The sequence below is a fragment of the Pelophylax lessonae genome, assembly GCF_965119305.1.
Source record: "Pelophylax lessonae genome assembly, chromosome: 7".
Classification (NCBI taxonomy): domain Eukaryota; kingdom Metazoa; phylum Chordata; class Amphibia; order Anura; family Ranidae; genus Pelophylax; species Pelophylax lessonae.
The window spans coordinates 79,325,201-79,337,475 of record NC_138774.1 but is presented as its reverse complement, the minus strand read 5'-3'; the positions used below and the strand labels follow the sequence as shown (position 1 = coordinate 79,337,475).

General features: G+C 41.8%; 1 protein-coding gene across 1 annotated transcript in view; it reads left to right on the top strand.

The window, feature by feature from the left end:
* SARS2 (seryl-tRNA synthetase 2, mitochondrial) overlaps positions 1 to 5,149 on the top strand; it is a 50,093-nt gene extending 44,944 nt beyond the window's left edge. The window contains exon 16 of the mRNA XM_082263992.1: positions 4,763 to 5,149. Coding sequence (XP_082120118.1) covers positions 4,763 to 4,891 — 129 coding nt within the window. The 3' untranslated portion in view covers positions 4,892 to 5,149. The remainder of the gene's footprint in view (positions 1 to 4,762) is intronic.
* Positions 5,150 to 12,275: the final 7,126 nt, after the last annotated feature.

The window sequence follows — 12,275 nt, the reverse complement described above, 5'->3', positions numbered from 1 at the left end:
TATCTAGTATTATATACAACGGATATAAAAATTCTACACACCCCTATTCAAATGTCAGGTTTCTGTGATGTGAAAAAAAGGAGACAAATATAAATAATTTCAGAACTCGTTCCACCTTTTTTAATGTGACCTAAAAACTGTACAACTCAAATGAAAAACATACTGAAATCTTTTTGGGGGGGTTAAAAAAAAAACTAGAATAATGTGGTCGCATAAGTGTGCACATCCTCTTAGAACTGGGGATGTAGCTGTGTTCAGAATTAAGCAATCACATTCAAAGTCATGTTAAATAGGAGTCAGTACATACCTGCCATCATTAAAAGTGCCTCTGATTAACCCCAAATAAAGTTCAGCTGTTCTAGTAGGTCTTTCCTGACATTCTTAGTCGCATCATACAGCAAAAGCCATGGTCCGCAGAGAGCCTCCAAAGCATCAGAGGGATCTCATTGTTAAAAGGTAACAGTCAGGACAAGGGTGCAAAAGAATTTCCAAGGCATTAGATATACCATGGAACACAGTGAAGACCGTCATTATCAAGTGGAGAAAATATGGCACAACAGTGACATTACCAAGAACTGGACGTCCCTCCAAAATCGATGAAAAGACGAGAAGAAAACTGGTCAGGGAGGCTGTCAAGAGGCCTACAGCAACATTAAAGTGGCTGCAGGGTTATCTGGCAAGTACTGGCTGTGTGGTACATGTGACAACAATCTCCCGTATTCTTCATATGTCTGAGCTATGGGGGAGAGTGGCAAGACAGAAGCCTTTTCTTACGAAGAAAAAACATGTTTGGTGCAAAAACAACACTACGCAACACCATACCCACAGTGAAGCATGGTGGTGGCAGAATCATGCTTTGGGGCTGTTTTTCTTCAGCTGGAACAGGGGCCTTAGTCAAGGTAGAAGGAATTATGAACAGTTCTAAATACCAGTCAATATTGGCACAAAACCTTCAGGCTTCTGCTAGAAAGCTGAACATTAAGAGGAGCTTCATCTTTCAGCATGACAACGACCCAAAGCATACATCCAAATCAACAAAGAAATGGCTTCAGCAGAAGAAGATTAAAGTTTTGGAATGGCCCAGCCAGAGCCCAGAACTGAATCCAATTGGAAATCTGTGGGGGTGATCTGAAGAGGGCTGTGCACAGGAAATGACCTCACAAGCTGACCGATTTGGAGTGTTTTTGCAAAGAAGAGTGTGCAAATATTGCCAAGTAAAGATGTGCCATGCTGATAGAATCATACCCAAAAAGACTGAGTGCTGTAATAAAATAAAAAGGTGCGTCAACATAGTATTAGTTTATGGGTGTGCACACTTATGCACCCATATTATTATTTTTTTTTTTCCCTCCACCTAAAATATTTCAGTTTTGTTGTTCAACTGAATTGTACAGTTGATAGGTCACATTAAAGGTGGAAAAGATTCTGAAATGATTTATCTTTGTCTTATTTTTTTGCATCACAGAAACCTGACATTTTAACTGGGGTGTGTAGACTTTTTTTTATATCCACTATATGTGCTCCTACTATGGAAGCTCTCAAAATGTAAAGTTAGGACAGCAGATGATACTGGAGTGCTGTAACGTGGCCTCTGCAGCTTATGCATGTATTTGCAAATTTGTGCTAGATGAACCCTGGTTTTTAACGTGAATTGTTAGACAGGACAATTTGGTTTGCTGCAGGCTGGCTGGTAAGTTGAGCTGGAATTTTTTTTGTTGTTTGGAGATAATTCAAGTCCTGTCTGCCACTGCAAATAAGCACCCTTTGTAGTCTACGGATACTTCCTTCAACTTTCTAACAGAGCAGGACATTGCACCTGCGATCAGTACATGCTGTACGGCTCCTGTAAGAAAAAATATGAGTATTTATGTTTTCTCTCTTCCCTCTTAACACCTGTGCTGACTAACCTGTGTCAAAAAACGATGTATATACTGTAATTCACTATTTTTAGTCCAATCACATGATCCTGTCCCCTGTGTCAGCCAGCAGTGGCTGCAGGGGAGAGGAGGAAGCACCATAAATGGCTGGGACATGGGATCACTGCTCCTAGGTATTCCTTTCCCAGCCATTGTCAAGCACTCTCTCCCCTCTACCAGTAACTGCTGCTGGCTGACACAGGGGATCACATGACCAGAGCGAGCTGAAAATGGTAAGTAAATACATCTTCTTTTAATTTTTATTTTTTTTTTTATACAAGTTTGTCAGTGTAATTGTTAGGAAGGGGTATGGAACATGTTTAAGACTAGTTACGTTTAGGATGGAATTTTACTTTAACAACCAAAACCCTATGCTTTTGAATTATGTCTGTTCACATATAAGTGCACTGGCACCTGTACCTTAGCACCGGACACCCTAAAAGGTACATGAGCCACTTTTTGAAGAAGAATCAGGCATTTTTGACCCAACAGGCTTCAAAGAAAGGGCCTTAACACACTTAAGAATGAGCATTTTTCAAGCCTAAGCAACCATCTCCTCCTAGTAATTCATATTCCTTTGTCTGAAACAGAAACGCTCAAGTCTTAATACAGCTAAAAAAACATTCAAAAATCATCTGTAAATGCTCACGCCCAGGTGTGAATGCAGCCTAAATGGTAGCAAACATGCTTATTGTGTAGTTAGACACATCATTTTAATACAGCAAAATCCAAATATTTTAGCCTTACAAGGTTTTACAGGTATATATTTTTTTATATATACTGTGTGTGTGTGTGTGTATATATGTGTGTGTGTGTGTATATATATATATATGCGTGTGTGTGTGTGTATGTGTGTATATATATATATATATATATATATATATATATATATATATATATATATATATATGTGTGTGTGTGTGTGTGTGTGTGTGTGTGTGTGTGTGTGTGTATATATATATATATATATATATATATATGTGTGTGTGTGTGTGTGTGTGTATGTATATATATATATATATATATATATATATATATATATATATATATATATATGTGTGTATATATACACGGAGTGCAGAATTATTAGGCAAATTAGTATTTTTGAGGATTAATTTTATTATTGAACAACAACCATGTTCTCAATGAATCCAAAAAACTCATTAATATCAAAGCTGACTATTTTTGGAAGTAGTTTTTAGTTTGTTTTTAGTTTTAGCTATTTTAGGGGGATATCTGTGTGTGCAGGTGACTATTACTGTGCATAATTATTAGGCAACTTAACAAAAATCAAATATACAGTACAGTATACCCATTTCAATTATTTATTTTTACCAGTGAAACCAATATAACATCTCAACATTCACAAATATACATTTCTGACATTCAAAAACAAAACAAAAACAAATCAGTGACCAATATAGCCACCTTTCTTTGCAAGGACACTCAAAAGCCTGCCATCCATGGATTCTGTCAGTGTTTTGATCTGTTCACCATCAACATTGCGTGCAGCAGCAACCACAGCCTCCCAGACACTGTTCAGAGAGGTGTACTGTTTTCCCTCCTTGTAAATCTCACATTTGATGATGGACCACAGGTTCTCAATGGGGTTCAGATCAGGTGAACAAGGAGGCCATGTCATTAGCTTTTCTTCTTTTATACCCTTTCTTGCCAGCCACGCTGTGGAGTACTTGGACGCGTGTGATGGAGCATTGTCCTGCATGAAAATCATGTTTTTCTTGAAGGATGCAGACTTCTTCCTGTACCACTGCTTGAAGAAGGTGTCTTCCAGAAACTGGCAGTAGGACTGGGAGTTGAGCTTGACTCCATCCTCAACCCGAAAAGGCCCCACAAGCTCATCTTTGATGATACCAGCCCAAACCAGTACTCCACCTCCACCTTGCTGGCGTCTGAGTCGGACTGGAGCTCTCTGCCCTTTACCAATCCAGCCACGGGCCCATCCATCTGGCCCATCAAGACTCACTCTCATTTCATCAGTCCATAAAACTTTTGAAAAATCAGTCTTGAGATATTTCTTGGCCCAGTCTTGACGTTTCAGCTTGTGTGTCTTGTTCAGTGGTGATCGTCTTTCAGCCTTTCTTACCTTGGCCATGTCTCTTCTCAGTGCTATTGTGCTATTGGGCACTCCAGTGATGTTGCAGCTCTGAAATATGGCCAAACTGGTGGCAAGTGGCATCTTGGCAGCTGCACGCTTGACTTTTCTCAGTTCATTGGCTGTTATTTTGCGCCTTGGTTTTTCCACACGCTTCTTGCGACCCTGTTGACTATTTTGAATGAAATGCTTGATTGTTCGATGATCACCCTTCAGAAGCTTTGCAATTTTAAGAGTGCTGCATCCCTCTGCAAGATATCTCACTATTTTTGACTTTTCTGAGCCTGTCAAGTCCTTCTTTTGACCCATCTTGCCCAAGGAAAGGAAGTTGCCTAATAATTATGCACACCTGATATAGGGTGTTGATGTCATTAGACCACACCCCTTCTCATTACAGAGATGCACATCACCAAATATGCTTCATTGGTAGAAGGCTTTCGAACCTATACAGCTTGGAGTAAGACAACATGCATAAAGAGGATGATGTGGTCAAAATACTCATTTGCCTAATAATTCTGCACTCCCTGTATATATATATATATACACACATACACAAGAATTAAGATTTGCAAGTCAACTAATAGCATAAAGCACAGTACTAACAAGCAAATCAAATCACGCATCGCAAAATGACAAATCACAAGCAAATGTGTGAAAGCACAGGAGAAATGCCTTTTAGTTTTTTTCTTTTACTGTGTTTGGAAGATGCTCTTACCTTGTTCTTTTTTTTTAGGATGGCAGAGTGTGGGTTCCTGAGGTCTTGCAGCCCTATATGGGCACAGACATTATAGAGAAGCCACCTTACACTCCACAGAAATACATCGGACCAAACCAGAAGAAGTCTGAGAGCAAGATGACGTGACATTGTGATCGGAAGGGACAAGCAGAACCTTTCAGTGTCAGGGATGCAACACTCCTACTGGACAATGGGAAGTGGAGGAGTCATATCTTCCCCTAACAGAAGAAGCAACTGATTGTGAAAGGAGTGATTGTGTTGCCTGTAGTAACCTGTCTTTCGTTTCACAAGCTACAACAGCAAAATGACAGCTGTGCTTTAAAATGGGTGTAAAGGTCAACATGGACAGCCTAAGGTGGTGACCCTTGAAAATTTTCTCAACAGAGCTTCTACCATTTCTATTTTGTTCACTGTAAGTAAATAAAGAACGTCTTTATGGTGTGCGTCTTTGTCCAGTCCTTTGCTGTTTCTAGATCAGTTCTAGGCAGCACCTGAAACCATTCATTAACCTGCTATTGCTAGCTAGCAAACACGGCAATCTGAGCTAATGGCAAAAAGTTCACTTTAATATTTTCATAGGCTGCTTTCACACAGGGAGTGACCAATCGCATCTGCCTGTGGGTTTTTAGGCAGACCCGATTGGATATTCCATTGCCCTCTATAGAGCAACAGGTGTCAATGAACGTATGTCCGTTGACATCTGCCAACATCCGATCTGATCCTATCCACTATCCACAGACAGATGGAGATCCATTCCCTATGCGTCTGGCAGATCGGAAGACAGTAGAATGTAAACAGTCATTTACATCCGTCTGCCCATAGAAGAAAGTGGTCTGTGTCTGCATTGCATCAGCAGAGCAGACACAGACCTGTTATCCTCTATTTTAGCAGGCATCAGCGGAGAGATCCTCCGCTTAGCAGCCAAAATCCATATGGTTCCTCGAGTAAGGCCAGTGGATGCTTCTGTGCTGTGTGTGTCACTCTATTTTCATGAAAGCGATATTAAACCCCAAACCAAAAATATAATATATTGCAGCTTACCAATCCTCAAATGTGGTGGCTGTGTTAGTTTTATTCTTTTTTTTTTTTTTTTACCTAGTGATCTGATCAGTAACACACCTCCCTGTATTAGAGTGCCCCCACGCTGGATGAAGGAGCACAGGATGCACATTTAGACAGCGGCTTTGTCAGTCTGGGGGGGAATGTTAGATAAACTAGCAGATTAAAGAAAACTTTTAATACACTAACAAATTGAAGCCAAACACTAGCTAACACTTTTTTAAGCTGTTACAACAAACAGATTTTTTGTAAGCAGTACTGAGTATGCCATCCCTTCAAGCACAGTGGCACGGTCATGACTCCCTTGTGCATGAGCAGTAGTGACATCATTGCGGCTCGGTCACTCAAACGGCCAGAGCCCGCGAACCTGGAAGGAATACCTGGTGAAGATGTAAGCCTTGTCAGCAGTGACAGCCCTGCTGGAGGGCTTCATTTTAAGGTAAGTCTTACAATACCGTGCAATACCATTAATTTCCCTAGGGTTATGCATTTATTAGCAATTGCACTCACAATTGTACAGTACTTATCTGTTGCTCTGGGCTGTCATTGCAAACTGCTGAGAAGAAGCCTTTCACCTTGACCAACAGTGAGGCTTGTGACTAGAGCTATGCGTGATGCTGGGATTGGCAGAGGAGAGCAAGATCTACTGAATAGTTGGGGTTGTGTGGTGTTAAAATAGAGGGAGAATTGTCACCCTTCCACTTCCAATTCAAATTATCTCTTGGTAGACTATTGGGTTGATTTACTAAAACTGGAGTGTGCAAAATCTGGTGCAGCTCTACATAGAAGCCAATCAGCTTTCAGGTCTTTTGTCAAAGCTTAATTGAACAAGCTGAAGTTAGAAGCTGATTGGCTACCATGCACAACTACACCAGATCTTGCACTCTCCAGTTTTGGTAAATCAACCAGAATGTGTTTGGGAGAGAGGGGCACAAATGACGAGCGCCGTTTTTACTGTGATTAGTCACAGCAGAAGTCGACCAGCAGGGGCTGGGCAATAGATGACTGCCGGCGCCCACTGATTCTCAAGGAGAGACACAGGATGGAGCTCTGCATGTGTAATCAATGCAAAGCTCTGTCCTGTCAGTAGGGATATGGTTGATTTTGTTTTCCTGCGAAGCAGGGAATCAAATCCAGCGCATCCTTTAGTAAAAACCACTCTATGTACACATAAACACTGGTTAAGCACATATTTATCCCTTTGATCACCCTGTGCATGATGCAGTGTAGGTAAGCATCATGGGAAATGTAGTGCCAAAACATCTGGGGTACCAAGGTTCATCATCACTGCCCTGGTTGTTTAAACTCTTCCCAGCTAGTGTCAGTACAGTGACAGTGCATATTTTAGCACTGATCACTTTATTAGTGTCCCTGGTTTCCACATAGTGTCAAACTGTACACCGCAATATCGGAGTCCCACTAAAAGTCGCTAATCGCCGCCATTACTAGTGATATACACAAGCTGGTATCAAAAAGTTTTGAGACTAGCTCTGTTTACAAGAAAGTACTTAATTTTTCTTTGTTTATACTCTATCCCCTTCAAAAGAGTCCCCTTGCGCAGCAATACAGTGCTCCCAGCTTTTCTGCCACTTCTGGAATGTGTCCTTTAAGCCCTTTTTTCAAAGCATGTCGAGCACCTTCTGCGATTTGGCTGGATCTCTGCAATAGTGTCAAAACAGCGACTGTTGAGCCAGATCCTCATCTTTGGGAATAGGCGAGGTCCGCAGGAGCCAAATCTAGAGAGTAGGGTGGGTGCAGAAGGGAGAGCATGTTGTTTCCAGTGAGAAACTCAACGTTCGTTCTAATTTGCTGTCCAAATAGCAGAGGTGATAACGCACGTGGCCAGAATAGCACCAGGTGCACAGCTCCCGACGTACACATGACAATGTTTTTTGGCACACTGACTTATGAAGGTTGGTGCTCCCTGTGACTGTGCGTGCAGCCAGGTGCTGCCATCTTTTAGCGTGTTACAAAACTATTCTCAGAATGTTTTGATAACACCTTGTACAGTATATACTTGATTCTTGTAAATTAATTATTTTGTGCTTGGTTTCTTCTTTTGTGTTTTTAGTGTTGGTGGCTGTTCTCCGTTACTTGTTTGACGGTACAAGATTCATTCTTATTCCCATCTCCTCTCAACCATCTGACTGTCCCTGGACTCTTGCTTCTTGCATATAACAGACAGTCCATATGTAAATCAACAGATTGCAGGTGCAATCCAGGGCTCCTGTAGACTGTGTAAGCTGTTTGCGTTTACCTTTCATGGGCAAGGGTAGTAGTCGGGGGCAAAGGCTGTCAGTACTTGTAGGCATTCATTCACAGAACTGTGAATAAATAATGCAGCTGTGTGGGTGGAACCCCACACCACCATGCCCTTTTCAAACAGTGACAGCGGGTACGGGGAGGAAATCCCTAGCCCACCGCCACAAGGGAGGGATTAGAGAGCGCCTGCAGGAGCTGAAACATGTTACATGTTGCACCCTAAAAACGGGTGGAACATGTAACATGTTTCCAAAGGTAAACTTCTTTAATGACGGGTCCATTCTCCACCCCCATGCCTGAGTCCAGGTTCAACCAATCTAAACTCTGATTTCCCCCTTAGGCTTTGGGTCCTGTGACCAACACAGGTGGGGGAGCCTTAAAATGGAACTTTACACATAACTTGATAAAAATAATATTCTTTAGCAAGGAACACACATTCCACATGAATAATTCTGCTACCAAAATCTGTGTGTGCTGTAAACTGCCTCCAGAATTGTTACTGTTTCTTCTTGCTGGAGGCTGCCATTTTGCTGAAGCCCAGAGCCCACGAGCAGCAGTAAATCTTTAAGCTCTCAGCAGATCAGCCTCTACAAATTCAGCACAGTGCCTAAAAAATATAGAATAACAGCATGTGCAGAGCAGGGTGAGACAGTGTATTGCTAGATTTTAAACAGTATAGGCACTTATTTTTAGTATATGGATTTTTGTGGCTGGGACCAATTATAGAAAAGATATGAGCTCCAACATCCCAATATTCTAGAGCAGTGGTCCTCAACTCCGGTCCTCAGGGCCCACTAACAGGCCAGATTTTAAGTATTACCTTGGGGAGATGCAGACTAGAGTAATGCAATCACTGAGCAGCAAATGATATCACCTGGGATGTATTTCAGTTATCTTGCAAACCTGGCCTGTTAGTGGGTCCTGAGGACCAGGGTTCTAGAGAGACAAGGACATGGAGTGTGGGACTTTTAGGGTGCTCAGACACAAAGTAACAAATACATGTATATAAAAATATAAACATTTATTTCTCCAGAAATATTTAAAAGCATTATTGTACAGACAGATATTTAGTGTAAAAAGGAAGCATCATTCACTGTGTTTTTGTTTCCAACCAGTTTTGCCGAAATGGCTTCTTGAAGGAAATGTATGAGGAATTTTCAAAGAATTTTTACTGATAAGCATTTAAGAAATACAGTAAGTACTAAATAATGAAAAAGCAGCATATACATAAATACAAACAATCAAAGTAAACTGCACTTGATCAATCATGTAAAGATTTAAGCCTCGTACACACGCAACGATTGTTGGCCGTGAATTTTCTGGCAACGTCCGATCGGCCGATTATGGGTTTGTTAGTATGATGATTCCGACAACTGACAGCGACTTTTCGGCCGAACAAAATCTGGTGTGCATGCTATAAAATTTTTGTTGGCCGCCAACAGAACGGCCGATTGTTCGTCAGTCAGTACAGATTGCGGCAGACAAAAATCAGATGAGCAAGACTGAGCATGCTCAGAGAAGAAAAAATACACGGAAAGTAAACCAGCACATGACATCACTTCTGAAGTTGGTTTTTGTTGGCCAAAAAAAATTTGTGTGCACAGAGCACATTTCAACCAACACAACAACACTGGACAACAATCGTTGCGTGTGTACGAGGCTTTAGAAGTGTCTCCATACCTGTGGTGGCATTGAGCGCTGGAGACTGATGACCCATTCACCAACCGGACTAAGGGGCCCATATACCAGGTCTCCCACAGAGGAGGTTGAAGGTCTCAACAAACTAAGGGTTAAACCTGCATTTACAACGGCAATGTGTCACAGTAAGGCCCTCAAGCAACTACTTATACCAAATCTACTCAAAAAGCTGTCACACTATGGTGTCTCTGGTTTTACTTACAAATGCGCCAAAAACGGAGATCAAGGAGAGCATGCAAACAATATTGGATAGCCTTCAAAGGCAGTGCTTCACTTTATCATTTGCATCAATCAGAATGGCCAGAATTCACTGAACCTTCAAGAGCTGCCAGTCTATATAGGGAAGGGAAATGATATAAAAAAAAAAATAATAATTTTGAAGGTCCCCCCTAAAGTGTCAAAAATGTCATTTAGGTGTCCGATCTGTCCGCCGCAATGTCACAAAAATCGCTGATCGCTGCCATTACTGGTAAAAAATAAAATAAAAATTACATAAATCTTTCCCCTAGTTCTCTAGATGCGATAACTTTTGCGCAAACCAATCAATATACACTTATTGGAATTTTTTTTATTAGGAATGTTTTGTAGCAGAATGTAAAAAAATATTGGGTGTTGTTTTTCAGAATTGTCGCTCTTTTTTTTTTTTTTGTTTAAAGCGCAAAAAAAAAAAAAAACACAAAGGTTATCAAATACCACCAAAAGAAAGCTCTATTTGTGGGGAAAAAAGGACATCAATTTTATTTGGGTACAGCATCGCACGACCACGCAATTGTCAGTTAAAGTAACGCAGTGCTGAATCGCCTGGCCTGGTCATTAACCTCCTTGGCGGTATTCCCAAGTGTGGCTCGGGGTTAATTTTCAGTACCAAAAGCGGTAACCCCGAGCCACACTGGGGATTACCCCGCAATGTTACTCACCTTCCCTGCGATCCCCACGCCGTCCTCCCCGGCATCCTCAGTCTCTCCCCGCTCTGTGCACTGCTGATTGCTGCCACTTGCCTTCTGGTTCCCTTCCCTGCGAGAGTTGAGACGCAGGGGGGGGGGGGTTTACCGGCGACAAATTCAAAAATGTAAATACACTAAATGACATGATACAAAGTTGTGATCCTAACAGATTACACTGTATCATGCCATTTCACCACAGGATTTCACCTGGTGACTTTTCCAGTGCCCTGCCTGTGCTTTTCCAGTTCTTTGTGCCTGGAAAATAGAGAACGACCATGGCGTCCAAAAAGCGTTTTTTTTTGCTCAAAAGCACTTTTAGACGAACTGGAAAACAGTGACAGCGAAACGGAGTTACTTGAAGAACTGAGCGAAAGCGATTACTGGGAAAATTCGTCATCGGGTACGGAAAGTGACGACAATTCTGATGTCTCTTTCTGGCACATAGCTTGTGGAATTTGGGAAGTATATCAAATGATTCTTCAGAATTTCCAACAGAGCGATATGCCGGAAAGAGACATCAGAATCGTCGCTGTCGTCACTTTCCGTACCTGATGACGAATTTTCCTCACGAATCGCTATCGCTCAGTTCTTCAAGTAACTCAGTTTCGCTGACGCTGTTTTCCAGTTCGTCTAAAAGCTTTTGCGCAAAAAGAACGCTTTTTGGACGCCATGGTCGTTCTCAATTTTCCAGGCACAAAGAACTGGAAAAGCACAGGCAGGGCACTGGAAAAGTCACCAGGTGCAATCCTATGCTGAAATGGCATGATACAGTGTAATCTGTTAGGATCACAGCTTTGTATCATGTCATCTAATGTATTTTCATTTTTTAAATTGCCGCCGGTTTCACCCCCCCCCCCCCCCCCCCCCCCCGCGTTGCAACGCTCACAGGGAAGGGAACCGGAAGACACGTGCCGGAGCACACAGCGGGGGACGATGGCGGGGGATTGCAGGGGAAGGTGAGTTTTAAAATGTAAAACAGATTTCTATGCAAAACAATGTACCGCTTTTAGCACAGAAATCTGGACATAATCAGACCGCCAGGGAGGTTAAGGGGATAAAACCTTCCGGTCCAGAACTGGTTAAGCTGTATTTTCTCAGAAAAGGTAAATAGTTCAAGCATTTCACAAATCTTTTTAGTTACTCGTCCCAGCAAGATTGCTTTATGTTTGATTATATTGAGTAAAGTTCAGCACATGTTACAGCACGGAAGTTTTGTTACTTGTGTGTTGTTGAAAATGGGGAATAATCTGGAGTCCCCTTTTAACCCACCTCTTTTATTATCCCCTGTGTGATGGCAGAGGCGTCACTCTAATGCAGTTTGGATTGGGGTGTCTCCGGGCAGTTTTCCATCCTCATCCAGGTGGCAGATAGCAGCCCTGCGGCCAGTAATTTATAGACAAAGACAGACACAATAGACAGGAGGACACCTGCCAGAGATCTGCTGGGAACAATAGGCACCAGAGGACTGAACATTCACTAACTGTGATTAACTGTGTACCTGCCACAAACATCAGACATTACAATTCATCATGATCCTATTATTTGGG